Here is a 27,752-nt window from a genome sequence, read left to right on the forward strand (position 1 = left end):
ACAGTCCATACTGCACTCCGCATATTGCACTATTCTAAGATGCGCGCTCCATTCCATACGAACATGAACAGCGGCATGTGTGTTTCATCTTACTGTGCCTCAAGTTTGCTTAAAGATGAATTTGTTATCGCGCTCACGTTTGTGGAACACAAAAAATGCAGTGCGTCTGTGTCCCACATACCACTCAGCCGAATGTGGGACACAGACACACTGCATTATTCCGTGTTCCACTCGCACTCGCGGGATAACTAATAATACCACATTGTTGCCATGGATCGACCAATCAGGAACTAGTCATGGCGCCTTTCATTTGCAAACATCAAAAACCAAAACTGCCAAGTTATTATGAAATATCTTGACTGTTAGTGAATAATAGTCTCAAGCATCCTGTGAAATCACAGCACCTGGTGTGCTGTCATTTTCAAGAAAAGTGGGATTTTGTATCAATTTCCACCGATGGTCGGCCCTGTTTGAGAGAGAAGCTTGACTTTCTGTCTGTTCCCATCCATCTACTGTTGCCGTATACCTAGATGTAGAACAAAAAGATATATTGCAATAGCTTTTTTTCCCACGTGCTGCATCTCCTTGGAATTCTTTGCTTGGTGCTTATTTCCCTCCAACCTATGATCTGTCCTGCTTCAAGAGGCCCTTCAAGGGCGTTGGATTGGTGGTCTGCGGGTAAAGCTGCAGGTTGTGGGTTTGAGTCCAGCCTGGGGTCATGGTGGGTGTGCCCTTGGGCAAGGCACCTTGTCACTAATTGCTTCTCTCCCACCCAGGAGTAATAGGCTATCAGCTTTGGTCCAAAAAATGGGCCACCGGTACCAGACGATTGAAAAGAGCAATGCTCATAGCGATTTTTTGAAAGGCATATCTAGAGTTGGAGAATGTGTGATAGCTTTGCAGTGTGAGTGGTGGCAGTTTTTTGGGTGTTATCACTTTTGATTTGTGTTTTCATTCAAAATGGCTGTACGTCAATATGCTTGAACCAAATAAATTATATGTGGTAATTACAAGCATGTTTTGGCCTCCATTTTAAAAAAGAAAACAAGGGACAGCACCCAAAAAGCTGCCACCGCTGCAATGCTGTCGCATATTTTTTGACTAGAGGGGTGCATACCTTGCCAAACATCACAATGAGCATTATTCCCCTCATTTGATACTGACCAAACCCCCACACTGATGGCTTACAAGTGGGTACCTGTGAGGGCAGAGATGGTGTGGTTGATTTAGCTGCTTTGCGCCGACGTGTAGCCCTGTATATCTGGAGTGGCTTGTAGCCTTGTTCAGGGCGAATAGGCATAAAAAAAAACAAGTCTAAAACCCGGATGGGGATCTTTCTGTGCCTCCTAGACCACTGTTTTGGTGGGGAACACTTGGTTTTACCATGAATTAATTGGAGTGGGGTAATCGTTTCTCTTGTTTTCCAGATTTATATGCTCATTCAGAGTGAGAAGATCAAGAATGACTACACATGTCTCTGGTTGGCAAGATGCTGTGAGTATTACCGTCAGTTGTTAATGACGTTTCTTCTTCCAACTTCAAAGTTGCTAATTATGGGAATGAATCTACCTGTTAAGCCTCAACTCATAATGTATTGACCATGCACTCACAACTGTGACTGCACAAGCAAATGTCCAACTAAAGTCACGACACGTCGCGTGCATGCATTTCATGTACTGCTGGAAAATCCAGAGTGGCATTAGGGAGATGCACATGTTGCCCATGTGTGAGGTAGACTGACGTGTCTCTAACAATGACATAACCAGCATGCACTTGCCCTGATCATATATTAAGGATGTGACTTGGCGTTTTATTTTGTAAACCTTGAGCAAATATTTTACGAACTGTTTTAAACATTTAGCCATTGACAGTGGTTTTTGCATACCCATTTTGTCTGATCTGCAGAGCGGCGTGATTGACATGATAAATCAACAATGGTTGACATAGTAAATAGCGGGCAGTCGTTGATAAAGTAAACATGTTCTGCCTGTTCCCCAAATGTAATCAATTATGAGGTGCTTCTAAGGTTTTGTAAATTAAGTAGGTTTGAAAACAACGTTAATTATTTGTGCTACATATATGTGTGGTTGTCTCAAAGGAAGATCGGGTGAACGGAGATCCCTTTTATATAATTCGGGTTTTGTTTAAATGTTTTGAAAAATTAGTAAACGGAGTAAAAAGTTTTTTTGTTTCATACGTGTAAACGTCACATCTTAATCCTATATTTGCCATGTTGGATTTGTTCTATCACATTTCAAGCAGATTGTACTACAGAAATTTGCTACATTGAACATCCCTCTTGGCTCCCAAATATTGTACACAGTTACACTGAGCATTGCTGGCCGAAAATTGCTGAAATGAGCATCCACTGAACCGAACCATCTTTTGTGAACCCCAATGTGTTTTCTTACAGCAGTATCCTATGTATTTATAACCTTTCTTTGTGTTGTTTTTGTTGTTCAGACATCATGAATCGTAAGGCCAGACTAGCCTGGGAGTTGTACCTTAAGATGGAGACGTCTGGCGAATCGTTCAGCCTGCTGCAGCTCATTGCCAACGACGGCTACAAGGTAAAACATCATCCCCTATTTTTGTCCGTTGTATGTTTGGTCAAGATTTTGGCATTAGCCCCAAATTAGCATCCAGTCACTCAATCTCAACGTGCAGCCAATTTCACAAAACAGATTTGTCACTTCATCCAAACGCAAATGGTAGAGGAGACATAAATCCAAATATAACGCATGTGTAGAAAAGAATGCAGTATCCAGATGCTACTTCAGCGGTTGTGTACAAAGTCTATGGAGAGTCAAGAAAACTTTCCAAGTATTTCTGAACCAAATTGGAAGTGTTTCTCAGTCCCAGATTCATGTTTGTGAAACATTTTTGCAATGACTGATCTTTATTGAGATGATGTGTGAAGACAAAAGTGGCGTCAGGTTGCAACATTGTTTCCCACATGTAAAATCAACGAGAATACGAATCCCTGTCAAAAAAAGAGAAAAATGACTCGTTGCACATTTACCACTTTGTGTCATTAGCTTGAATAATGAAGGATGCACTTTTGTGTCCCAACTTTGGTAAGCATGTAGAGGGCATCATAAAATATTAGAATAGCCAAAAATCCCAAACTGCTTAAAATATTGATTTTTGGACAATTTCAACACGGTGGGATATGATCGAAAAATTCAGGCTTTTCATTCAAACTTCTGGGTTTTTTGCTCGACCTCAAATTGTAATTGTCAAGGTCTCCTCTCAATTTTCATATTCCAACTTTTCTGTCGGTAGATGGGCCAGTTCTACTATGCTTTCGATGTCCTGGAAAGATTGGACCCCAATCCTGAATACTGGGAAGGCAAGCGAGGGGCGTGCGTGGGCGTATTCCAGCAGATCATTGCTGGTCATGAACCAAGGTGGGTGTCATCTCTGTCAATCAGCAGTGCACACTGACCAATTAGATCTCAAATTCTGGTCAGGTGACTACAGTACATCAATCAAACGGTGCACACTGACTAATCAGATCTCAACCTTTGGTCAGGTGACAGTCAGGTGACCACAGTACATCAATCAAACAGTGCGCACTGACCAATTACATCTCAATTAGTATATCACTCCGGTGCTCTACCAACTGAGCTATCCAGCCCAATGTTGGAGGTTCCCATTGTCAATGTCTCTGTCAAAGGTGCGCTAGTCAGAAGCCCTCAACCCGCATATGCCATGCAGCCAGGGATCACGCCCAAAGCCACGATACAGACCTGGCAAATATAAAACGGGGATCACTCAGAGAGGATACGGCTTTTTATTACAAATTTTCATGAATACTTTTCAACTTCTTAGCCCTCTAGTTCAAATTCATTGATCTTTATGGATTTTTCCTTTTTTCCCCTAAATTCTATAAACAGCTTTCATTTTCACTATTAGGTTTTGCACTTCACCGACTTATAAACACTGTTTACTCAGTGCGTTACCTCCCGAGTGAAAGTTGGAAAAAAATCACTCGGTTGGGACTCGAACCCATGACCTCCTGCTTTCTAGTGCAGACATCTTACCACTGGACCACCAATCTCGTAAACTCGGTGGTCGAGTCATGGGTTCAAATCCCACCGGAGTGATTTTTTTCTCCAACTTTCACTCGGGAGGTAACACACTAAGTATACAGTGTTTATACGTCGAAGAAGGGCAAATCTTAATATTGAAATGCATCATCCCGACGCAAAGTCCATCTTGTTAATAGCTTTCATTTTTATGTGCACAAAACCCAGTGAAGTTCAAGCCACTAGATTTTTGTCATTTTTTTTCCTCTACAGAGAAACACTCTGCGAGACATCCTCCAAATCTTGCGCAACACCGGTAACCCGCAGGTGGAATACATCATCCGTGTCATGAAGAAGTGGGCCAAGGACAACAGGGTACCAGTTTCCTGAGGTGGTCCCTATCCTAGTCTTGAGATTGTTTAGATTTGTACATCCCAAATGTCCTGCTTCGCAAAGGGATTTTCCAAAGTATTTGTTCTTCACATTGGGAAATTTGCCTTGAAATATTTCTCTATTTAGCTTTGGCAAGATGGTTATGCAGGAGAAAACAACAGTTCTGGAGAGAGGCTTAAGTCTCTCATGGCATAAACAAAGTAGGCTTGCCTGGTTAAGCTGGACTGTGTGACTCGGTCAGTGACTCAGTCAACAACTCAGTGACTCGATCAGCGACTCAGTGATTCAGTCAGATTCAGTCAGTGACTCGGTCAGTGACTCGGTCAGTGACTCGTCAGTGACTCGTCAGTGATTCGGTCAATGTCTTGGTTAGTGAATCACTCAGTGACTCATTGAGCAACGTGGTGGCTGTCATCAACTCAGTGACTTGGTCAGTGACTCCGTCAGTGCCTCATTGAGCGACTCAGTGACTCAGTCATGCAGTGACTCGGTGACTCGGTCAGTGTCTCATCCCGCAGTCAGTGATTCGGTCAGTGACTCGGTCAGTACCTCATTGAGTGACTCAGTGACTCAGTCATGCAGTGACTCGGTGACTCGGTCAGTGTCTCATCCCACAGTCAGTGATTTAGTCAGTGACTCGGTCAGTGCCTCATTGAGCGACTCAGTGACTCAGTCATGCAGTGACCCGGTGACTCGGTCAGTGTCTCATCCCGCAGTCAGTGATTCGGTCAGTGACTCGGTCAGTCAGTGATAATAGTGACTGACTCGATCAGTTGATACTCAGTGACTCAGTCGGACAGTCAGTCAGGCAGCATTGAAATATTCATCATAATTGTGAATGTTCACGTCACAAATGTTGCTTACATGTAGGACAACTCTGCAAGTTTGTTTTCTTGGAGTTTCTTGGGCCTGTTTAGAGACAACCCAACGGCATGAGAATGGGCCAGGAATGGTTATTCAAGGAGGGGGTAGTCATCTGTATGTAATGTAATTATACTAAATAATGGTTTATATTTATATAAATATACATGTACAAGTTTTCAGAGCACGTTTGTCAAGCAATTTGGGTGTAAGGTCCAGAAGGCATGAAACAAATTGAAAATAAGTGATTTGAACAGGGCCCAATTTCATAGCGCTGCTAAGCACACAATTTCTGCCAGCAGAGCCTCTCTGTCTATATTATGGAGATCGTAAGCAGTAAACACAGCAAAAGGCACGCTAATACCTCAGAGGAACAATGTAACTTACCGTAAGCAGTAAACACAGCAAAAGGCATGCTAAAATACCTCAGAGGAACAATTTGCTTAGCTTTTGACGTGACAATGTACATGTAGATCTCAATGCGTGCTGAACCGTTAGCACATCCACGCCATGAGTGCTTAATAAGGATGGTACAATGTTCTGCTGTAGTAATGAGCACAGCTTTTCTGGTAACTGTTAAGCAACGCCATAAAATTGGGCCCAGATTGTATTCAAGTCCCGAGTCCACACAAATCCTTGAAAGTCAATCTTGTCATCCATGTCCCATGTCAGTTTCAGAAATTTCAATCCAACAGAATCTTTCTCAAAGGCAATCTATCACATTGTAAATACTATATTTTTTTCATGTACAATATTGGGAAAGAATGTTGTAACCTGATGCTGCTTTTTCTTCATATCGTGTCAATGAAGTCATTCATTGCAAAAATGATGATAATAGACATGAATCTGGGACTGAGAAATACTTAAGAGAACATTTTCTTGACGCTCCATACTTAACGCCGCTGAAGTGGCGTCAGGTTGCAACATTCTTTGCCAATATTGTGTGATATTCTGACTTCATTTCTTTATTTCATCTGTAAAAACATTAAATGTTTACTGCCTTTCTTTAAAGGGAAGATACAACATTTGCAAACATCACAAAACGAAATGATCAAATTATCACGAAATACCTTACTGGATTGTTGGGGAATGAAAGTCTAAAGCATCCTGTAAAATTGTGGCTCCTGATGTGCTGACATTTTTAAGAAAAATGTTACTTTTCCAACGCTGGTCAGCCGACCAGCATTGGAGAAAACTGGCTATTTTTCAAAAATTGCTCCCAATTTTTTTATAATTAGTTATTCCGCATTTTCTTTGCAATTGATTACACACCCGTGAAGAGGTATAAGTCTGCTAGACTGATTCTCTGACCTTTTGATTCCCCAAAGTCTATTAATTGCTCCGTTTTACCTTATAAGTGGGGTCACCAGACTGCAAATACATGACTGGTTTTCTTGGCTTTTCCAGCTTCTACAAGCCCAAACGTGAAAAAAGTCATTTTAACAATATTTGCTAAAACATACTAATCCTCCAAATCCATTTATTTCTGAAAATTGCAGCGAAAGCAAATGTTGTACATGCCCTTAAGTCCGATAAATATTTTCTTGCAGTGTAAATATTGTGTAGGTCAATTTTAAAAGTAAATGTGTACTTAAAATATTGTTGGAATGCTGTGCATAGTTCTTTGAATAAAGGGATATTAAATCAACACAATAAATGAAAGTGAAAAAAAAATACCTGTTTGTTATTGTTTTGTTTGTTTTCTTGGAAGTTTGTTTGGGATTCTGAAAACAAAACTTCAGTTTATTTAAAAGATAAGTTCAGTAGATTTATGTTTGGGCATGGAGCTATAAAAAGTTGGGAAGGTAAGAAAAAAAATAATATAATTATGGTGGGACTCGAACCTGAGTCGCCTGATTGAGAGTCCTACGCCGGTCCACAAGACCATTAAGGCACTCAAATGTTATACTAGTTCTGCTTAATTACAATTGTAAGATAGGCTTATCGTGGCTTTTCACGTTGACGCCCATGCACGCTTAGACGTAAAAAAACAGTCTGACGATGTAAAACATTCGTTTGATTTTGGGTGTAGCTGTTCTAATTGATCTAAATGTAATTGGAAAATGGTAAAGGGTGTCAACTGAACTAAACTCCTGAAATTCAATGAAATAAAACTCGTACAATCTTTGGTTTCAGTACGAAACACACGTGTTCAACGGATGCAGAGAAGCCTATTTCTTTTGTTAAATTCCTTTGTTGAATCTGGCGTTAACAATAAAATGTTTCCATTGAGGGAAAAGGATTAAACGCCGCGATCTTTTTTCACGCTTGAGTGCATCTGAATGGGGAATATTGAAGCGGAAAATCACGATTTACAGCACTTAGGCAGCATTTTATCCCACATAATGATACTTTTTGAAGAGGAAATTGCATACTGAATACATCTATAGTTTCAAAATTCAAAAATTCGCGGTATTTAAAAAGTCCAGGAAATTTTTTTGGAACAATTTCACCAAAACTTTCCTCATCCTAACGTAGGCGGCGCTATATATATATTTCCTTCTCAGTGCGCGCGATAGCCGCCGCCCGATCTGTGTATCACCTGTTTACCCAATCTCATTTTAGCATCACAATTTCAATTTATTTCACGAATAAAAGTTGAATAGGTCTAAAACTAAAATAATACATAATTAAGGTCAGTGAAAAAATGCAATCCGAATAAAAGTCAACTTTAATGGAACAAAAGTGACGCGTATCAGGATATTAATTAAAGGGCTCCGGTATACACATGAGCAAGAGGGAGGCGGGATTTTTTTTGTCGTGTGAGATGGGGGGGGGGGAACAAGCGAAATATATTTATTAAACTTGAAGTCGTAAGTGGAGAAATGTTTTTTAAATAAAAGGGCTATAAACTGTATATGTATTCAAAAAAGGAAGCCAGCCCCGCCCCCATCCCCTTGCAATGCCATACACACACACGCTAATGCGCTAGCCAACTCTGGATACGGTGCACGTGCGGGAATGAATATATATAGCGCCGCCTACGTTAAGATGAGGAAAGTTTTGGTGAAATTTTTCCTAAAAAATTACCTCGACTCTTTAAATACGGCGAATTTTTGAATTTGGAAACTATAGTTGTGTTCAGTATGCAATTTCCTCTTCAAAAAGTATCATTATGTAGGATAAAATGCTGCCTAAGTGCTGTAATTCGTGATTTTCCGCTTCAATATTCCCCATTCAGATGCACTCAAGCGTGAAAAAAGATCGCGGCGTTTAATCCTTTCCCTTCAATGGAAACATTTTATTGTTAACGCCAGATTCAACAAAGGAATTTAACAAAAGAAATGGGCTTCTCTGCATCCGTTGAACACGTGTGTTTCGTACTGAAACCAAAGATTGTACGAGTTTTATTTCATTGAATTTCAGGAGCTTAGTTCAGTTGACACCCTACACCCTTTTCCAAATAAATTTAGATCAACTTGAACAGCTACACCCAAAATCAAACGAATGTTTTACATCGTCAGACTGTGTTTTACGTCTAAGCGTGCATGGGCGCAATGTGAAAAGCCACGATAAGCCTATCTTACAATTATATTTAAGCAGAACTAGTCGAGCATTGAGCTCGTGGACTCGTCTTGTGGACTGGCATATGACTCCCGATAAGGCGACTCAGGTTCGAGTCCCACCATTATTTTATTGTTACTTAATTTTCTTCCCTTTTTTTTTTTTTACATTCCCGAGACATAAATTGACTGAACTTATGTTAGAAAAATTGAACTGTTGTTTTCAGAATCAAATATAATTAAAAATATAAATATTCTTTTTTTATGAATATTCCTCCAGGAGAGACAAGTTTGGAAATAACACAGTGTTTCCTGAAAAGCATTTGAAATTTAGATTTTTCAACTTCGTTTAACAGTTTATATGAAACTTAACACAGAGTTATCACTGACTATGGTATTATTCTCGAACTAGTTGCAGAGCATTACACAAAATAAAACATATTTAACCAAAACATTTCACGCATGTCAGTACTGCAAGCGTACAGTTTTAAAAACCAATGATATAGGCCTAATTTGTCTATTTTTCATGATAAATCACCTGGCCACCGTTCAATTTAATGCGTTACTTAATTTTTGAGATAGTTTGTCGGCCAGGACTATCGTTTTCGAGCAAAAAGTGAGAAAAATAGTATGTTTGGACTGGGACTGCATCCTATCTCCAAGTTTTTCTCTGCGTTGACACAAGACACTGTTAAGGGAGAGAAAAACAATATTTTGTCTAAATCTTCTGTCTAGTTTGTCTATTTTTCAGGATAAATCACCTGACCACCGTTCAATTTAATGCGTTACTTAATTTTTGAGATAGTTTGTCGTCAAGAACTATCGTTTTCGGTCAAAAAGTGAGGAAAATAGTATGTTTGGACTGGGACTGCATCCTATCGCCACGTTTTTCTCTGCGTTGACACAAGACACTGTTGAGGAAGAGAACAAGTATATTTTGTCTAAATCTTCTGTCTAGTTTGTATATTTGTCATGGTAAATCACCTGGCCACTGTTCAATTCAATGCATTATTCAATTTTTGAGAGAGTTTGTCGACCAGGACTATCGTTTTCGAGCTAAAAGTGAGGAAAATAGTATGTTTGGACTGGGACTGCATCCTATCGCCAAGTTTTTCTCTGCGTTGACACAAGACACTGTTGAGGAAGAGAACAACAATATTTGTCTAAATCTTCTGTCTAGTTTGTCTATTTTTGATGATAAATCACCTGACCACCGTTCAATTTAATGCATTATTCAATTTTTGAGAGAGTTTGTCGACCAGGACTATCGTTTTCGAGCAAAAAGTGAGAAAAATAGTATGTTTGGACTGGGACTGCATCCTATCTCCAAATTTTTCTCTGCGTTGACACCAGAAACTGTTGAGGGAGAGAAAAACAATATGTTGTCTAAATCTTCTGTCTAGTGTGTCTATTTGTCAGGATAAATCACCTGGCCACTGTTCAATTTAATGCATTACTCAATTTTTGAGAGAGTTTGTCGACCAGGACTATCGTTTTCGAGCTAAAAGTGAGGAAAATAGTATGTTTGGACTGGGACTGCATCCTATCGCCACGTTTTTCTCTGCGTTGACACAAGACACTGTTGAGGTAGAGAACAAAAATATTTTGTCTAAATCTTCTGTCTAGTTTGTCTATTTTTGATGATAAATCACCTGACCACCGTTCAATTTAATGCATTACTCAATTTTTAAGAGAGTTTGTCGACCAGGACTATCGTTTTCGAGCAAAAAGTGAGGAAAATAGTATGTTTGGACTGGGACTGCATCCTATCTCCAAGTTTTTCTCTGCGTTGACACAAGACACTGTTGAGGGAGAGAAAAACAATATTTTGTTTAAATCTTCTGTCTAATTTGTCTATTTTTCATGATAAATCACCTGACATTCGTTCAATTTAATGCATTACTCAATTTTTGAGAGAGTTTGTCGACCAGGACTATCGTTTTCGAGCAAAAAGTGAGAAAAATAGTATGTTTGGACTGGGACTGCATCCTATCGCCAAGTTTTTCTCCGTGTTGATACAAGACACTGTTGAGGAAGAGAACAACAATATTTTGTCTAAATCGTCTGTCTAGTTTGTCTTTTTTTTCAGGACAAATCACCTGGCCACCGTTCAATTTAATGCATTACTTAATTTTTGAGATAGTTTGTCGTCAGGGACTATCGTTTTCGAGCTAAAAGTGAGGAAAATAGTATGTTTGGACTGGGACTGCATCCTATCTCCAAGTTTTTCTCTGCGTTGACACCAGAAACTGTTGAGGGAGAGAAAAACAATATTGTGTCTAAATCTTCTGTCTAGTGTGTCTATTTGTCAGGATAAATCACCTGGCCACTGTTCAATTTAATGCATTACTCAATTTTTTAGAGAGTTTGCCGTCAAGAACTATCGTTTTCGAGCTAAAAGTGAGAAAAATAGTATGTTTGGACTGGGACTGCATCCTATCGCCACGTTTTTCTCTGCGTTGACACAAGACACTGTTGAGGTAGAGAACAAATATATTTTGTCTAAATCTTCTGTCTAGTTTGTCTATTTTTGATGATAAATCACCTGACCACCGTTCAATTTAATGCATTACTCAATTTTTGAGAGAGTTTGTCGACCAGGACTATCGTTTTCGAGCAAAAAGTGAGAAAAATAGTATGTTTGGACTGGGACTGCATCCTATCTCCAAGTTTTTCTCTGCGTTGACACCAGACACTGTTGAGGGAGAGAAAAACAATATTTTGTCTAAATCTTCTGTTTAATTTGTCTATTTTTCATGATAAATCACCTGGCCACCGTTCAATTTAATGCGTTACCTAATTTTTGAGATAGTTTGTCGTCAAGGACTATCGTTTTCGAGCAAAAAGTGAGAAAAATGGTATGATTGGACTGGGACTGCATCCTATCTCCAAGTTTGTCTCTGCGTTGACACAAGACACTGTTGAGGAAGAGAACAAGTATATTTTGTCTAAATCTTCTGTCTAGTTTGTCTATTTTTCATGATAAATCACCTGACCACCGTTCAATTTAATGCGTTACTTAATTTTTGAGATAGTTTGTCGTCAAGGACTATCGTTTTCGAGCAAAAAGTGAGGAAAATGGTATGTTTGGACTAGGACTGCATCATATCGCCAACTTTTTCTCAGTGTTGTACAAGACACTGTTGAGGAAGAGAACAACAATATTTTGTCTAAATCTTCTGTCTAGTTTGTCTATTTTTGATGATAAATCACCTGGCCACTGTTCAATTCAATGCATTACTCAAGTTTTGAGTGTGTTTGTCGTCAAGGACTATCGTTTTCGAGCTAAAAGTGAGGAAAATAGTATGTTTGGACTGGGATTGCATCCTATCGCCACGTTTTTCTCTGCGTTGACACAAGACACTGTTGAGGAAGAGAACAACAATATTTTGTCTAAATCTTCTGTCTAGTTTGTCTATTTTCAGGATAAATCACCTGACCACCGTTCAATTTAATGCATTACTCAATTTTTGAGAGAGTTTGTCGACCAGGACTATCGTTTTCGAGCAAAAAGTGAGGAAAATAGTATGTTTGGACTGGGACTGCATCCTATCTCCAAGTTTTTCTCTGCGTTGACACCAGACACTGTTGAGGGAGAGAAAAACAATATTTTGTCTAAATCTTCTGTCTAGTTTTCTTTTTTTCAGGATAAATCACCTGGCCACCGTTCAATTTAATGCATTACTCAATTTTTGAGAGAGTTTGTCGACCAGGACTATCGTTTTCGAGCAAAAAGTGAGAAAAATAGTGTTTGGACTGGGACTGCATCCTATCTCCAAGTTTTTCTCTGCGTTGACACCAGAAACTGTTGAGGGAGAGAAAAACAATATTTTGTTTTAATCTTCTGTCTAGTTTGTCTATTTTTCATGATAAATCATCTGGCCACCGTTCAATTTAATGCATTACTCAATATTTGAGATAGATGTCTTCTTTTTACTCAAAAGTCGGACATCTGTGTTGACGCGGTACGAGTAGCGACCACTGTGCATGTGGCGCGCCCTCTATTGAAAGATTGGCTAAAAATGATATTTTTTTTATCAATTAGTCGGTGATTTTTGGCCCAAATCTTCAAAATAATGTGCTTGAATGTTGATAGATACTCATCTGATATCGAAAGAGGTTTCGGAGTCGTTTGGAGAAAAGTCTTTCTTTTTTTTGGCCACGCATTTGAGAGAAACAAAATAATAAAAGTTAAATATTTCAAATGTCACACCTTATACACAGAGCTTAGTAGTTGCACTCTGCAATTTTATTCAATCTATTCATTCCAGAAACCTTAAACTAGAAAATCATTTGAATCATAGCAAGAAATAAAACAACAAGACAAAGAAATCCAGTGTTAACCTTGTAACAATCACTGAGAAAATGCAATCATTTCCAAAAACCAGAGCGTGAATTTGGACACCAATATTTGTTAGACAAAATGAAACAATGTTAAAACAAATTATACTGTCACATGCAGTTCAAATTTCCTTTCGTAACTTTGACTGAACATACTTGTACATACTTTGAGCAGATCTATTGATATTAAAGAGGGCAATAACGTCTAAGTTTTGCGGTTACTAAATCGGACGCATGGCAAGTCTGTTCCAATAGATTTCTCGTCTACTTGTATTTTTCAAGTCGAGTTTAAGAGTACATGTTGCATCAATAAACCGCAGGCTGGTAGACATTTCTGAAAAAGCAAGTCAACAATGTCAATTCTGAGTACTGAAATAAAAAATATGTCTCTAAGGCCAAAAAAAAAAAGTCTCCGGTTTCTGGCATGGAGCTGGCCCCAAAAGTGGTGCGGCGACGCGGCTTTTTTTTTTTTTTTACCTGTTTTTTTTTTTTTTTTTTGGCTTCAAATGTCGGCTGATGACGGCAAATGGTGCCCGACTAAACTTAGTGCAAACATATGGGAGTCCAGAGAGGCCACATAAAGCTTATTCTCGATCATAACCCCATCTAAAAACACGTTAAAATTGTGCAGCAGCAGAATTCCAGTCAAACCAGTGAGTTTGGCGGTTTTGAGACATCATCTTGTATTGAAAAAAAAAAACTTTTTTCATTTTGCCGACGCGCATGGCTACGGCGACGCGCGCGCATACCAGAAACCGGAGACTTTTTTTTTTTGGCCTAAATCTTTGAACATTGATTTTTTTTCAGTGGGGAAATAACGGATAATTTGAACATAATTTTTTCAATTTTCTTTTCATTATGAGGAGAAAAACATGTTTTGCATTCGAATGTTTTTGTTTTAGACAGTTACATATCCAGTTGAAAGGAAAGAAAGATACTTGAAGTGATATATGATAATATTTGACAAATAGTGCAGCTTAATGAGAAATGAAAGTAACTATTCAGCACTTGATTACAAGTACATATTATTGAGAATATTTTAGAAGGATTTCTTAACAAAACATGAGAAAGTTCTAAGAAAGGACTTTTGTTTTAGAGAAATCGTCTTTTGGGAAAATGTTATTAAAAATGTATTCTATTTTAATTCTGGCAAAATTGTTTAAATTGCTTTAAACTTACAGGATACTTGTCTGAGGCCAAAAAAATAAGTCTTCGGTTTCTGGTACGGAGCTTGCCCAAAAATTGGTGCAGCGACGCAGCATTTAAAATTTTTTTTTTTTTCTTCAAATGTCGGTGATGACTGCAAATGGTGACCGACTAAATTTAGTGCAAAATATATGTGAGCCTGCAGAGGCCACATAAAGCTTTTGCTCGATAGTAACCCCATCTAAAAACACATTAAACTTGTGTAGCAGCAGGATTCCAGTCAAACCAGTGAGTTGGGCAGTTTTGAGACATAATCTTACAATGAAAACACTTTTTAAGTTGGCTGTCGCGCATGGCTACAGTGACGCGCGCGCATACCAGAAACTGGAGCCTTTTTGGGGGGGGGGGGGCCTAAAGTACTTGAGGCCCAATTCCAACACGATTTCTGGTCAGATATTCCATCCAACAGATAATCACATCAAAAATGGGGGAGAAATTGCGGTCACAAAAGATAACTTCTTTCCAATCAATAAAGCAGTAATTTTTGCTCAAATCTTCATAAAAATGGATTTTTGAACACTGATTGAAACTCATCTCACATCGTAGGGCATTGCCGAGTCATTTGGAGGCAAGTCCTGTTTTGGCCAAATTTCATAAGAAATGTTCGGTTGAACCCTTGCAATTTGTTATGAGTTTTGGTTAAAAAAACCCAAAACTACTTGAAACTAAAAGAGCGAACTGTGAAGAAAGTTTAAAACTGCACCTTGAAGAAATACCTTACAATACAATGGCATAATTATCTCTAGAAATTTGGTCTTAGGGCATACAATCAACCCCCCCCCCCACTTGATCAACCTAGCCCCACCCCTTATTTATCTTGATTTCCCACACCAAATAAGCAATGCTTAGAATCAGGAATTGAAGGCGACATGTTGACACATCTATGGCGTGCATCGTTTTATGAAGCGTTGGTAGAAGCAGACGTCCCTGATATGCATGCGGTTTAGGATCCAGGTCAAGAATCGTCCAGTCCGAGACCGTAGATCGTAGCCTCCGTGAGGACAGGTACCGTACTTCCTCTGTGGAGGGAATAAATACAAAAAATATTCAGTACGCACAAATTTGGCTAAACTGGGGGCCATTAGATGGAACCAGGTTCAATCAAGGACCATAGTATACAAATATGGAATGCTTGGAGTGGTGTAGTAAACCTAGCCGCCTCGGGTTATCAATGGACATCTATTTCCCTGAGGGGAAGCAAAGGCAAAATTGAATGCTCCATGGATCATCGACGGAGGCTAGTTTTACTGCACCACGAGATAAGGCATTCAATATTTTTTTCATAACACTTCACCCACAAATTCTGCTAGGTTTTTAATACCTTAAATTACATAAATCTGAACACAGTTACAATGAACTTCTATTTCAATACAAAATTGGTGGGAACTCTTCCAAACCACCCCTTCACAAAACGCTTGAATCCAACTCTGTGGAGCGCTCTCTTGGAAACAATACGCGCTACGCGCAGGCCAGCATGCATTTGCACACAAAAACCACACCATGGGTATAGTACTTTGATTGCTAGTGGTATAGTACTTTGGTTGCTATGGGTATAGTACTTTTGGCTGTGCTCTGAAAGATAGCAAAAATAGAAAGTACCATGTGACTCGCTCTCGGCCAATCAAGACACAGAATCTCTGGGTGAGGTACCGGTATTGTAATTAATTATAGTTTGACTAAATCTGATGGAACGCACGCCAGTCGAAGATGGTTGGACTAGTCTAGTCGACTATTCAGGACCAGCCTACCGCGGCTGGTCGGGCCACGATTTATAGCTGGTTATCAATAGCAATTTGTCATAACATTGGGCAGAGGGGATCAACTACGATATCGAACAAAACGGCAGAAAAACAAAAATTGTGAGTGCTAAATTCCACTTTCATGGCATAGTTTTTCTTTGTTAGTTTAGGATTCTGTCACTATTGTCATCATTGTACAATAATAATGGGGATTATGTAAAGTGTCCTAAACTACGCAATCAATATTTCAATATTAGGCTTTGCCCTTCACCGACGTATAAACACTGTTTACTCAGTGTGTCCCCCCCCCCCCCCCCCCAGCGAAAGTGAAAAAATCATTCGGGTGGGACTGGAACCCATGACCTCCTGCTTTCTAGTGCAGATGTCTTACCATTCGACCACCGAGCTTAAAAGCTATTATTTGTGTAAATAAAACAGAAACATCAAGTGTTGAACAAATCTTCAGCGAATGTGCGAGCACCATCTTCTCACGGCTGTTGACATGTCAATAGTTTGACTAGAGTTGTACTCACTTTAATTTCAGTGCGCATGTGCTACGTACGTCACCAACCAACCACTATTCAACCATTGGTCCTAGATCCAACTTGCCCCTAATGCACTCAACACTCCTTTTACCACTAAAGTTGCCGAGATCTGCAAGCGCATCTCAATTTAGTCACATTGGAAAATGACTCAGACTCGGACTCGACCATGACTCCTCAAACTCCAGCTTGGTGACTCATGACTCGAGTCACGTAATTTCATCAAAAGAAGAAAACTAACGCAGGGATGGGAAAGGATCATTGAGGAATAATGTTTGGATGATAAAACATGGAGGGAAGGAATGGAGGAGTTTTTTTGGGGATGGGAATTAAAAGGAAAACACATTTTGGGTCTAAACAACATGTACACACACAACTATATACACCGGGATTTACATAAAAGACAGAATGGAGGATTAAAAAATAATTAGTTCGGTGAACAACTAAGAACAAGTGACTCGAGGACTCGGACTTGGACTCGAGGCTTGTGACTCGGGACTCGGACTCAAACTCGACGTTGGTGACCCAACTACAACACTGGTACTTGGTCACAGAGTCCACTGTACCTACCAGGTAATTCTGAGTTGGCCACCCCAGGGTAGACAGGTAAAGGCCCCCAAGAGGTGACGTCATGAAGCTTGTCCCTCAGCTCAGGATTGGTCTTCATCTGTAAGGCTAGGATGTTGGAGTTGATGCCTGTACCGTCTGCTGTCTTATTAAGGATCATCTGAATGGACTTCAGATGGGAACCTGGGCAGGATTAAAAAAAATTTACGAGATGGAAATGATCTTTTTTTTATATTTGATTTTTGTTTGCCCTTCGCTGACATATTTTGTAAACACTGTACAGTTAGTGTTGTCTGAAAGCTTAGGTGGGACTCAAACTAATGACCTCCTACACAAACAAAGTCGGGTTTAAGCACTGCTACATCAGACTCCAAATGGCCAGCTTGCCACAGCAAGCTCAGCTCGAGTGGTTGATGCATCTGCACTAGAAAGCAGAAGATTGTGGGTTCGTGTCCAACCCAAAGAAAGCTTGTTTTTTTCTTTTCTTGCAAGCCCTCAGACAACACTCGAGCAGAGATGAAACTGGCATATGGCAAAAAAATCGGGAAATAGGCCAAACAAAAATACGAGTCGGAAATCTGGGCCGCGCTGCAGTTACACACATGTAGATATGCATGTACAATACACTTCATGCCCAATTTCCGGACACCAACTCCTGCTCTATTTTCGATTCAAACAAAATTTTACGATGAAAAAAAATGGTCAGTGTTTTCATTCCATAAAACGCCTGAATTACGGTTGGAGTAATGGAGTCATCAACAAAGAAGTTCAGTTCTTACTTGAGAAAGTCGAGGAAAAAGTCCAAAAGACAAGGGCACCATTCATGTTCATGGTGCTTCAAATTTCATGTCCATGATTCAACTATTCAACCACACAACTCCACAACTCCACTTGCATTCGTACGAAGGGAAAAATCAGGCATTATCGTCTTTCTCTTCCAACAAATGCCAGTGAAATGTTTCGCTAATGCTCTCTTCGCCATCCTCGAGATAATCATCATGATTTTTAAAGCATTGCATTTTGTACAACTAAATCTGAAACCTCCAAAAATTGCACAACATAATGATTTTATCCACTGGTTCGTTCACGAAAGACACGAGGCTACCCGTTCCCGACCGGCCATGTCAAACACTTTATATAAAGATCTATCATTGAAATATCATCAATACAATTATGATTAGCATTGAAATATTTACACAGAATCAGGGGCGGGGGGAGGGGGATGTCAGGGGAAGAAAAGGGGTTGGGGATTATATCCCCCCCCCCCCAAACAACTAGAACGGCGAAGCCGCCATGGCTCTCTGTCCAAGGCAGGAAGGGAGGCTGAAGGTAGGGTTGGGGATGGGCATGATGGAAGGGGATCAGGATTCTTGTTGATGTGCCTAGGTGTAGGGGTCAGTTTTTAAATGTCAACATAAAAAGTCAACAGATTACCTAATAAATACATGTGTATATAGGTTAGCCGTCACTGTATTATGGGGGAGTTTTCCATTGTTAGGGTTATTAGGACCCACTTGTGGATTTTTGCAGCTCTCACAGTGTCTTCTGCTCCCCATACTTGTATTATCATGGGAAAACTCTTGTGTAGTCTCCACAAATGCAGAACAAGAATGGGTATAGATGTACATGTAGACACAGCACCATCACCACCTCCCCCAAAACTTACCCCATCCAAAAACCTTACCCCATCCCCAACCCGCCCCCTTCCCCCTTCCCCACCCAACCCCCTACCCACACCCATTCCATCCTCCCCTAATCATCCCCACCCTATCACCTACACATCCAAACCCCACCCAAACTCCAATCCCTATCTCCTTCCCCCTCCCTGACCCGTACCCTACCCTACCCCAACCCCCTACACCCACCTACCCTATCTTCCCCTATCTGTCCTTACCCACCCCTACACATCCCCACCCTAACCCTTACTCGAATTCCAATATCCCGCCCACCCCATTCCCCCACCCATACATCCCCACCTGACCCCATGCAACCCCTACTCTGATCCCTATATACTGCCCCCTCCCCTTATCCAACCCCTACAACAACCCATCCCTACACATCCCCAACCCAACCCCTACTCCGATCCTATATCCCGCCCCCTGCTCAACCCCCTCCTAACCCAACCCCTACATCCATGCCCATCCTCTCCCTACCTGTCTCCCCCTACCTGTCTCTCCATACCTGTTCCCACCCCACCCCTACAAATCCCCACCCCACCCAAACCCAGTATTCCAACCCCTCTCCCCACCCCAACCCACCCCAACCCACCCTGCCCCACCCATCCTAGCTCCCCTACTCATCCTACTCACACAAACCCTAACTCCAACCCTATCCCCCACCCCACCCCACCCCACCCCACCCTCCCCTACCCCATCCCTACTCCAACCCCATAAACTAAAAGATCAAACCAGAAGCTCATGCACATCCCCAAAATGCATAGTGTACATGTACATGTTATACCGGTATACACACATGTACATGTTATACCAGTATACATGTACATGTAACAATTAAAAACTTTAACATTTCCTTGAATTAAAGTTCCTCAATAAAATCATAAAATTTACTGCAATGATATGAACCTAACTGAAGTTATAGGCCTAGAGATGATACCTGACAACTGCATTTATTTTTTTTCCCCATGTTAACTAGAACCAAAATCTTCAACATTTTCATCTGAACGTGGACGGACGGACGGACGGACGTTCTAGCCAGACGGACTTGTGGGGTGATAGCATTGTGTTCCCATTATCCCTTTTTCTAAAGATTCCCTTCTGGGGTGATGTTTTTCCATTGTGTAAAAAGTGGGGTGATGTGTTCTGAAAGGAACATCACCCCACAAGGGTGGTCTGGTCAGAACGTTCCGACGGACGTCCGTCCGTCCGTCGGAACGGACGTCCGTGTCCGTCCGGACAGACGGTCGGAAATTGGTATTACATAGGCTCGCATCTGCTTCGCAGCTCGCCAAAAATGGACAAACACACTTTCCCCTTCCCAATTGTCACATTTGTGGAAGACAGTGTTCTAGTGAAGATTTGCAGTTTGCAGTAACACCATGTAGGCATGCAGAGTCTCTTTTGGGAAGATGTGTGGTTCTGAAAAGAACCACACATCTTCCCAAAAGAGACTTCTACATGGTGGCACCGCAAACCTTTACTAAACCATGCCACCACGTAGTTAGACCAAGTAGTTAGCCCTTGCAAATTGTCTTGCAAAGATGTTCCATCAACAAAACTGAGAATATGACAACATCAACTTGATCGTCAGGCAAGGCAGAGAATGATTTCAAATGACAACAACCCCAGGAAGTGAAGAAGAAACTCTGATCAGATGACAACCAACATTTGCCCAGGAAAGAAAAAAAGGCAACTGATGAACAGAAATCAAATTGTGATTTGTGAATAAAAACTTCCATTTGACTTCATTCCTTATCAGATCAAATTGTATATCAAACATAAGGGAAGTACAGAATTCATTTTGGGGAAAAAGACAAGAAGGATTGATAGAAAAGAAAATCTCCTCTTTTTTTGCTGTTGTCTACATCTACATATACCTTTGTACAAAGTAATATTAAGGGAATAAATGTGTGCTCCGGAGGTTTTTATCACTCTGTTTAATACCACTTAGAGTCTGGGTGCTGATAATTACCCGAGCCGGAGGCGAGGGTAATTATCAGCACCCAGACTCTAAGTGGTATTAAACAGAGTGATAAATACCGACGGAGTACATATTTATTCCCATTCATAAATACCTTTTCGGTAAAAAAAATCATATAATTCGTTCAAAACATCCCGATTTTGTTCAACAAATTCACTTTATGCTTTTTGAATCATCCCTCCTGCAAAATAATGGAGTGTTCAGCTGGCGAGTAAGATGAAAACAACCCTTTTATGGAGATTGACGCGCGCGTATCATGTTCTATGCGATGTCGCGCAGAACGCACCTGGCGCGTTGCGTTTTGAATTTAGAACTATAAAATTCTAACTCCCTGGTAGTGTTGCGCATGCCTACGTGAGGATTGTGAACGTTCAACCAATGAAACGATAAGAGGCACTGGATTTTTAGGAGTCCACATTTTATTGTGACACTGGAAAAGTGTTTAAGACCAGCCAGCCATGTCTTTATCATCCGTTTAATACCGGCCACGTGACGGGCTCTCGACCAATAGGAATGGCTAAACTGTCTGAGGTATTTATGAATAGTGCTTAAAGATGTTTTGAGTGAATGTTACTTTCCGTCATCAGTAACATGACCAAATTGAAACCAACTACCAACTACCTGCTCCTCCGTCCAATCACATCCATATACTGTCATTATCCCCAAAGCCATTTTCAGGATGTATTCATCAAGTTTATTCCCACGTGACCGGTTGAACCAACTACAGGATGAGTCAAAAAGAAAGTGACCGAATTTGAAAAAAATATTTAAAATATTTGGCTCGTTCTATGTTAATAAAAAAACACGGATAAAGTACATCGAATCAGACTTGTATGACTCATGACTCAGACTCGAGTCACTTTGACTTACGACTCGGACTCGGACTCGGGGCTACGGACTCGGACTTGGACTTGAACTGACTTGTGACTCGACGGAAATTACCGCACTGCACACGTGCACATATATAATTCGATCGTTTTCTTTTGTGCAATACATGTACAGGGCGCTCGATGTGGTGCATGCATGGCCGTGGCCTGTTACCGATATACATTGTATTGACTTATAGAAATCAATGTACAGTACTGAAACTTGTACCCCGACATCAACACGCAATACTGCATTGGTGCAAGATTGATAGGGTGAGGTACCAGACTTTTCTTTTCAGACGTCCTGTCTTTCACACGTGTATTGCTGTCGCATCGCGATAACGCGATATGAATAGTCTGCTGATCTGCCCGTTTCGGTAACGTTACATGCATCCACTCCAAAAAATGTCAATTTTGGATATCTTAACTTCAAGAGAAATGCCAATGGAAGATCAAGTGCAGAATGCAAGTTCTGCAGGAAGAAAATAGAGGACAAAACCGGCACTACGTCCAACTTCAATCGCCACCTTTCACGTATATAGAAGTCTAAACAAAGTTATTTGAAACGCCTGAACTTTAAATGCAAAAGTTAGGCCAATACCAATTTTGTCTGAATTGCCTTTATAACTGTTTTTTTTTTTAAATGAACTCCTCATTTCCAGAGAAAATTAGAGAAAAGCTGTGGGGAAAAATGAAATTTACAGCACCTGAAATGTACGTATTTCCATACTATATCAAAGGTGACTCTGAATCTCTGAATTCCCTAAAATGTACGTTTTTTGATACAAAGAGGTGACTCGTGACTCGGACTTGGACTCAACTTTTGTGACTCTCTGACTCGGACTTGACCTGGAGGACTCGGGTCTCGGACTTAGACTCGAAAAATGTTACTCGGACTCGGACTTGGACTTGATGTTTCGTGACTCGAATACAAGTCTGCATCTTATTGACTATTAACCGTGAAAATTTCACTTAAATTGCAAACTCTATTCCCAATTCATGTCTATTTCAATAAAACGATCACAAAACTTGGCTGTCCACCACTTATCAATTACCGTGCTGCGAACTGATAATACATCTCCCAATGAGGATAATGAAACATCAATTGTTTTCCCACCTCCATGAATGAATGAGAACTTGCAAAGGAAAAGATACAAAAATCACCATTGATATTTCGAAAAAAAGAGAGTTAACTTGCTTCTCATATTCAAAACACACAACCTGATAGTAAAAAATTCTCTTGATTTCAATTATTAAAATCTCATTTGTATTTGAATACTTGTGTGTAATCTGTATTTCTCACTTAGCTCATTTAGCTTTCAATATTATCGCATTCCTTGGACAGCTACACAAACAGATTCTTTTTAGTAAAACATGCATAACTTTGGATGGCATGATCAAATTTAGTGATTGGGGTTTTTCAGATGAGTGTAAGAACATGCTCTTTTAAGACATATTTCTTCGGTGTATCTAATTTGATTGCTTCAGTAAAAAAAAAATCTTGAGTGCGGGTCACTTTTTTTTTTAATCACCTTGTATAAACACAATGTGAACATGCATCTCTCATACACGCTAAACTTAATTGTCTTCATTTTCTATCATCCTCTTTTTTTTCTGTCTTTTCTTCTTGTGCGGTAGCCCTCACATTGAGTGGCAGTTATGCCTTGTGAAGGGACGACTTGCATAAAAAAACAATTACATGTACACAATATGCATGTTTAATCTGGAGCCAATCATTAAAACTGAAACAAATTCAATTCTCAGATTTCATGTCAGTGCAAGTAGTGAAACTGACTCACATGCATCTGCTTTGGTTACAGGAACTGATACCACAAGATAGTCACATGCATTAAAATCGGACAGAAATGTTGGGGGGAAAAAAGGAAAAGAACAAGAAACTTTCTGTTTCAATTACACTTTGCTCAAGGTCTTACAATCCCTGTAAGTATAAATCTGGAGTGATCTTGAAATAGAGAAGAACATTCTTCGCTGCATCTGAATAAAATGTAGCACACAGAGATCAAAGCTACACTGGGCATGAACTATGGGTGATGGCTACCAAAACGGCTCCACTCTATCAACTGAAGTACAAAAGCATCTTGAGGACTATTACAAGAGTCAATACAACAGTTACAAAATAATATGGTTAAGTGCTGAAATCATTGCACCAATCGGCCTCTGCTTAAACTTTGTCTTTTTCTTCACAGTCATTCGAGTGAAGTCCATGCATACAATCATCAACATTTACTTATCCAATCTGGCTGTAGCTGACTCGCTCTACCTTATGACTTGCTTCATAACTGCACTGTTATCAACTACAGAGTACAAATTATTGGTCAACAAGGCAACATCAAGTGTCCTATACACGTTCTTTGCTACTTCTAATTTGTTTGTGGTTACCATAGCGGCTGAGAGATTCTCGGCAGTACGCAATCCTTTGACATTCAAGGAAAAAGCCTCTAAATCTCGGGCAGCGAAGATATCAGCAGGACTCTGGGTGCCAACAATTATTGTTGGTGTGATTCTGATTTTCTTACCATTAACAGACGCTGTCTTCAATAAAGTCAACCTTGGGATTCTTTCCATTATTAACATTGCCTCTTTGATAGCAACTCTTGTTTTGTACATCTATGTAGTATGGAAAGTATGCAAGCAATCAGCCCTGTTGCCAAACCGTCCCAAGCGAGCAGGCAAGGTCCTCTGCATGGTTATCATCAACACTGCTGTTTTCTTCATTGTGAACTCACTGTACACTGCAGCTACAATTATGACAATTCATGTACTTGTAGTGGCATCAAAGGTTACTTCAACTGCTCAGATTGTTGCCAATCTGGAACTTGCAGAGACAATACATATTCTGACTACATGCATTGAAATTTTGCTACTGATCAATAGCTCAATCAATTCCCTAGTCTACAGTGTCACAAATGCTGACTTTCGTGAAGCTGTAGTCAAGGCTTTCTCATTCCTGAAACTGTGCTGTCGTTGCTGCCCAAGATGGAATCCCAGCCGACCATCGCAGCCAGAGAAGCAGATCGAGCTTCGTGTGATTCCACAGGCAGAAAATGACCAAGAGCACCGTGCTGCCAGGCCAAGCAGCAGCAAGCCACCAAGCCAAGGGCATGCACAACACACAGCAAGTCAGCAGTCACTGGATAGCTGTCAAGAACAATGTTCCAGGCCAAGCAGCAGCAAGGCACCCATGCACAGTCAGCAGCATGTTCAAGTGCATGTTGAGGTACATGCAGAACCAGCAGGGACCCCAGAGCCCTTGCAAGTTCTCATTAGGAACAATGCTCTAGTCTGACTGACTGCAAGCTATCCATGCAAGGGGAACAGTGTGTACATCCAGAACCAGCAGAGAGCCAGCAGTCACTTGCAAGTACTCAGGAACAATGTCCTGGGCTGACTGGCACCAAGCCATCAGCACAAGGGCAGCAGTATGCACATCCAGAACCAGAAGGGATTTTAATCTTTGGAAAGTTGTCAAGAACAATGTTCACTGGTACCTGAGAAGTGCAAGCTGTCTTTAAGGGCAGCAGTGTGTAGAGTGAGTGCTGCTTTTGAACTTGCTGTGTTCAAAGTGTAGAGCAGATTTAAGGCCGTTTCATACATCTTCTTCATTGGAATGCCAATGAAGTAGATTTGACATCGAGAAACATTAACAGCACATTATGCTGGAGTTGAAATGTGTTTTACTTCAGTGAATTGCCAATACATGTACGCACCATGACATCAGTAATGTGCAGGCCCGCCCAGAGCAGATTGCAACCAACTATCAGTAAAGGGAACAGCTGGTATTCATGCAATGTATGTATGTAAAAGGTTCAGAAATTAACAAATCCTAAATAGTTTAATAATTTGAATCAAACTTTTGTTCGTGTTTAAAGGTAGAGTAGATCATTTGCAGCTATCCAAAAAGTAACTGACAAAATTATTGTTAAAAGGCTTTTGGTTTTAATGGCACTAAACTCCCTGTGAAATCTTCTGGCATGCTGTCATTTTGAAGGAAACAATGAAAGAAAGCCATTTCCAACGATGCATCATGTTAGTTCATGTAGTTGGTTTGTAAATTCGGTGAATCCATGAATATGTGCGCGCAAGCGTTGACACGACGCACAAGCACACTAGGTTGCTATTATTCGTCAGTTCAGTGCATGACATCACGTAGCTGCAATTGACTGAATGAGAATGTGTCCCTGGGGCTGAATTCGGACGCAATACAAAACATGACTCAGCAACTTTTGAATTGAACCTGAGATCCTAGAGTATATGTTTGGAATACTGCATTCACAGAGCTAAAACCTCATCATGTTAGTTGTTAAGCACCCGTTTTTAGATTTTGAGCACTTTTGTAGCTTCAAATGAAAAAAAAAATGCACAAATGACAAATGATCTACCCTTCCTTTTAATGAGCTTGTTTGTTACTTTTTTCAGTGTGACAATGTACATGTATTGGTACTAACATATGGAAACCCTGAAATTGTTCACTGTAAATAAAGGTGTTTTTTTAAAAGTGCCTTTAAACAGATTTGAGGTTTTAATTTTAGGAACTATATTCCAAGACTTTGGATGTTTCAGGCTTTAAAAATTTGTATAAAGTTCCATATTCATGAGCAATAGAGCGATGTCATGAGCTGGAACTTCAGTGTCACTACTGTTTGAGGGGAAAATAATGTTAACAGAAGTGTTCTGATCAAGTTTGATGTGAGATACTTAAATGTACAATGCAATTAATTCTAGGTTCATAAATTATCCAGAAAATCCCAAAGCTGTGAAGTGTAAAATACCTAAATCGACATCACAGCAACATTAGAAACAATTGTGAACATGTGCACCGGCATTGCAAAAAAATGTGCGTAAAATGTGGTCGTTACTTTCATACAAACACAGGGCTGGGATATTTCATGTTTTAGTGAAATTCATTTTACAGCCTTTTGATGCTGTTATTAACAGACCTTGACAAATCCCAAGCATGGAGCACAATACATACATACTCCTAAAAAGGCACAAACTGTATGGTTATTGTTATTGAGGGTTCAATGTTAACCCTAACCGCCCTGAATCCTCCAAAATCCTTTTTGCAAATTGGAGGAATTTGCAGGATTGAGGTTACATGGCAAAAGTGGGTTGCTGATTTCGGAGTACGCACTGTGTCAAGGTCTTGGGCCGGACCTTGTGTTGTTTATACTCAGCCGTGCATAAATTTAGCCCTTGATTATACTTGACATCCTCCGCACTGCTCCAGGATGTCACTGCCTCTGCCTCAGTCTATTGACAGTCATAGCCGGAGGATTTTGCAGGATTCAGGCAGTGGTCACCCCTCCATGGACCATATTCAAGAAATAGCGGAGGAATTTGCAGGATTGAGGCTATATGCTATTTTTCCATGAGGCCAATTTGAGGATTTTGCAGGATTGAGGCTACATCCTAGTAAAAAGGCCTAGGGAGTTAGGGTTAAGGGAGCAAACTCACCACAAATCCAAAATGTCTTGGGAGGTTTTGGATCTCAATCTTGAAGATCTCTGAGGTGAAGTGCTGTTGTGTCCGATAGTGATAAGGATCCGTTATGGCAGCGCCAGTCACTGGTACGTCAGAGGTGCTGGTGGAATGGTTATCTTGTGGGTCAAGACCTGATGCACAAATGAACAGGTTAAAAGACCAACTCCAATTAGAGAAGAAAAAAAGATTAAATTGGTATTTTTTTAAGGTATATTAAAGTCTAATATGGGCAAGTGAGATGTCTATGGCTATTGTCTAGGTCTTCACCCATTATAATTACATGGGAACAATCTGACAATAGCCGTAGCCATAGCTCTAGAAGCCCGTTTCAGACACAGCCTAAGTAACAGACAAACAAAGTTGCAAGTTATGCATTAGGAGCATCTGATTCCAAATACATTACACCAATCTTTGTGCACACATCGTCGCTTTGCTCACGAAGTGACAAAAACCTCGAAAATCTATAATTATTTGATTTTGAGTTTTACTAGCCATTTTATTATAGTTGTCTCAAGGAACAATTTGACCAAGTTTCAAGGCAAAA

At 40.3% G+C, this 27,752-nt stretch overlaps 2 protein-coding genes across 2 annotated transcripts; one reads left to right on the plus strand and one right to left on the minus strand.

The window, feature by feature from the left end:
• The first annotated feature begins 1,286 nt into the window (after positions 1–1,286).
• LOC119742968 (intraflagellar transport protein 56-like) lies at positions 1,287–4,978 on the plus strand. Its single transcript, XM_038219257.1, has 4 exons — positions 1,287–1,494; positions 2,464–2,570; positions 3,286–3,410; positions 4,305–4,978. The coding sequence occupies exons 1-4, from the start codon at positions 1,434–1,436 to the stop codon at positions 4,381–4,383; spliced, it is 372 nt and encodes a 123-aa protein (XP_038075185.1). The 5' UTR covers positions 1,287–1,433; the 3' UTR covers positions 4,384–4,978.
• Positions 4,979–14,675: 9,697 nt separating this feature from the next.
• On the minus strand, positions 14,676–27,206 carry LOC119743616. The gene is made up of 3 exons (XM_038220028.1): positions 27,182–27,206; positions 17,187–17,366; positions 14,676–15,354 (listed from the first exon to the last, which is right to left on the minus strand). Exons 2-3 carry the CDS (start codon positions 17,341–17,343, stop codon positions 15,131–15,133), a joined length of 381 nt encoding a protein of 126 aa, XP_038075956.1. The 5' UTR covers positions 17,344–17,366; positions 27,182–27,206; the 3' UTR covers positions 14,676–15,130.
• Between the last annotated feature and the right edge of the window lie 546 nt (positions 27,207–27,752).

The sequence above is a fragment of the Patiria miniata genome, unplaced genomic scaffold, assembly GCF_015706575.1.
Source record: "Patiria miniata isolate m_02_andy unplaced genomic scaffold, ASM1570657v1 HiC_scaffold_6, whole genome shotgun sequence".
NCBI classification, from domain to species: domain Eukaryota; kingdom Metazoa; phylum Echinodermata; class Asteroidea; order Valvatida; family Asterinidae; genus Patiria; species Patiria miniata.

What these genes read in the sequence shown, in the direction of transcription:
- LOC119742968 (XM_038219257.1), top strand. Translation starts at nt 1,434, where the DNA reads ATGCTCATTCAGAGTGAGAAGATCAAGAATGACTACACATGTCTCTGG. An exon ending in TTGCCAACGACGGCTACAAG is followed by an intron (nt 2,571 to 3,285) that starts GTAAAACATCAT and finishes TTCTGTCGGTAG; the next exon opens with ATGGGCCAGTTCTACTATGC. An exon ending in ATTGCTGGTCATGAACCAAG is followed by an intron (nt 3,411 to 4,304) that starts GTGGGTGTCATC and finishes TTTCCTCTACAG; the next exon opens with AGAAACACTCTGCGAGACAT.
- LOC119743616 (XM_038220028.1), bottom strand. Translation starts at nt 17,343, where the DNA reads ATGATCCTTAATAAGACAGCAGACGGTACAGGCATCAACTCCAACATC. An exon ending in GGCCAACTCAGAATTACCTG is followed by an intron (nt 15,355 to 17,186) that starts GTAGGTACAGTG and finishes TTCCCTCCACAG; the next exon opens with AGGAAGTACGGTACCTGTCC.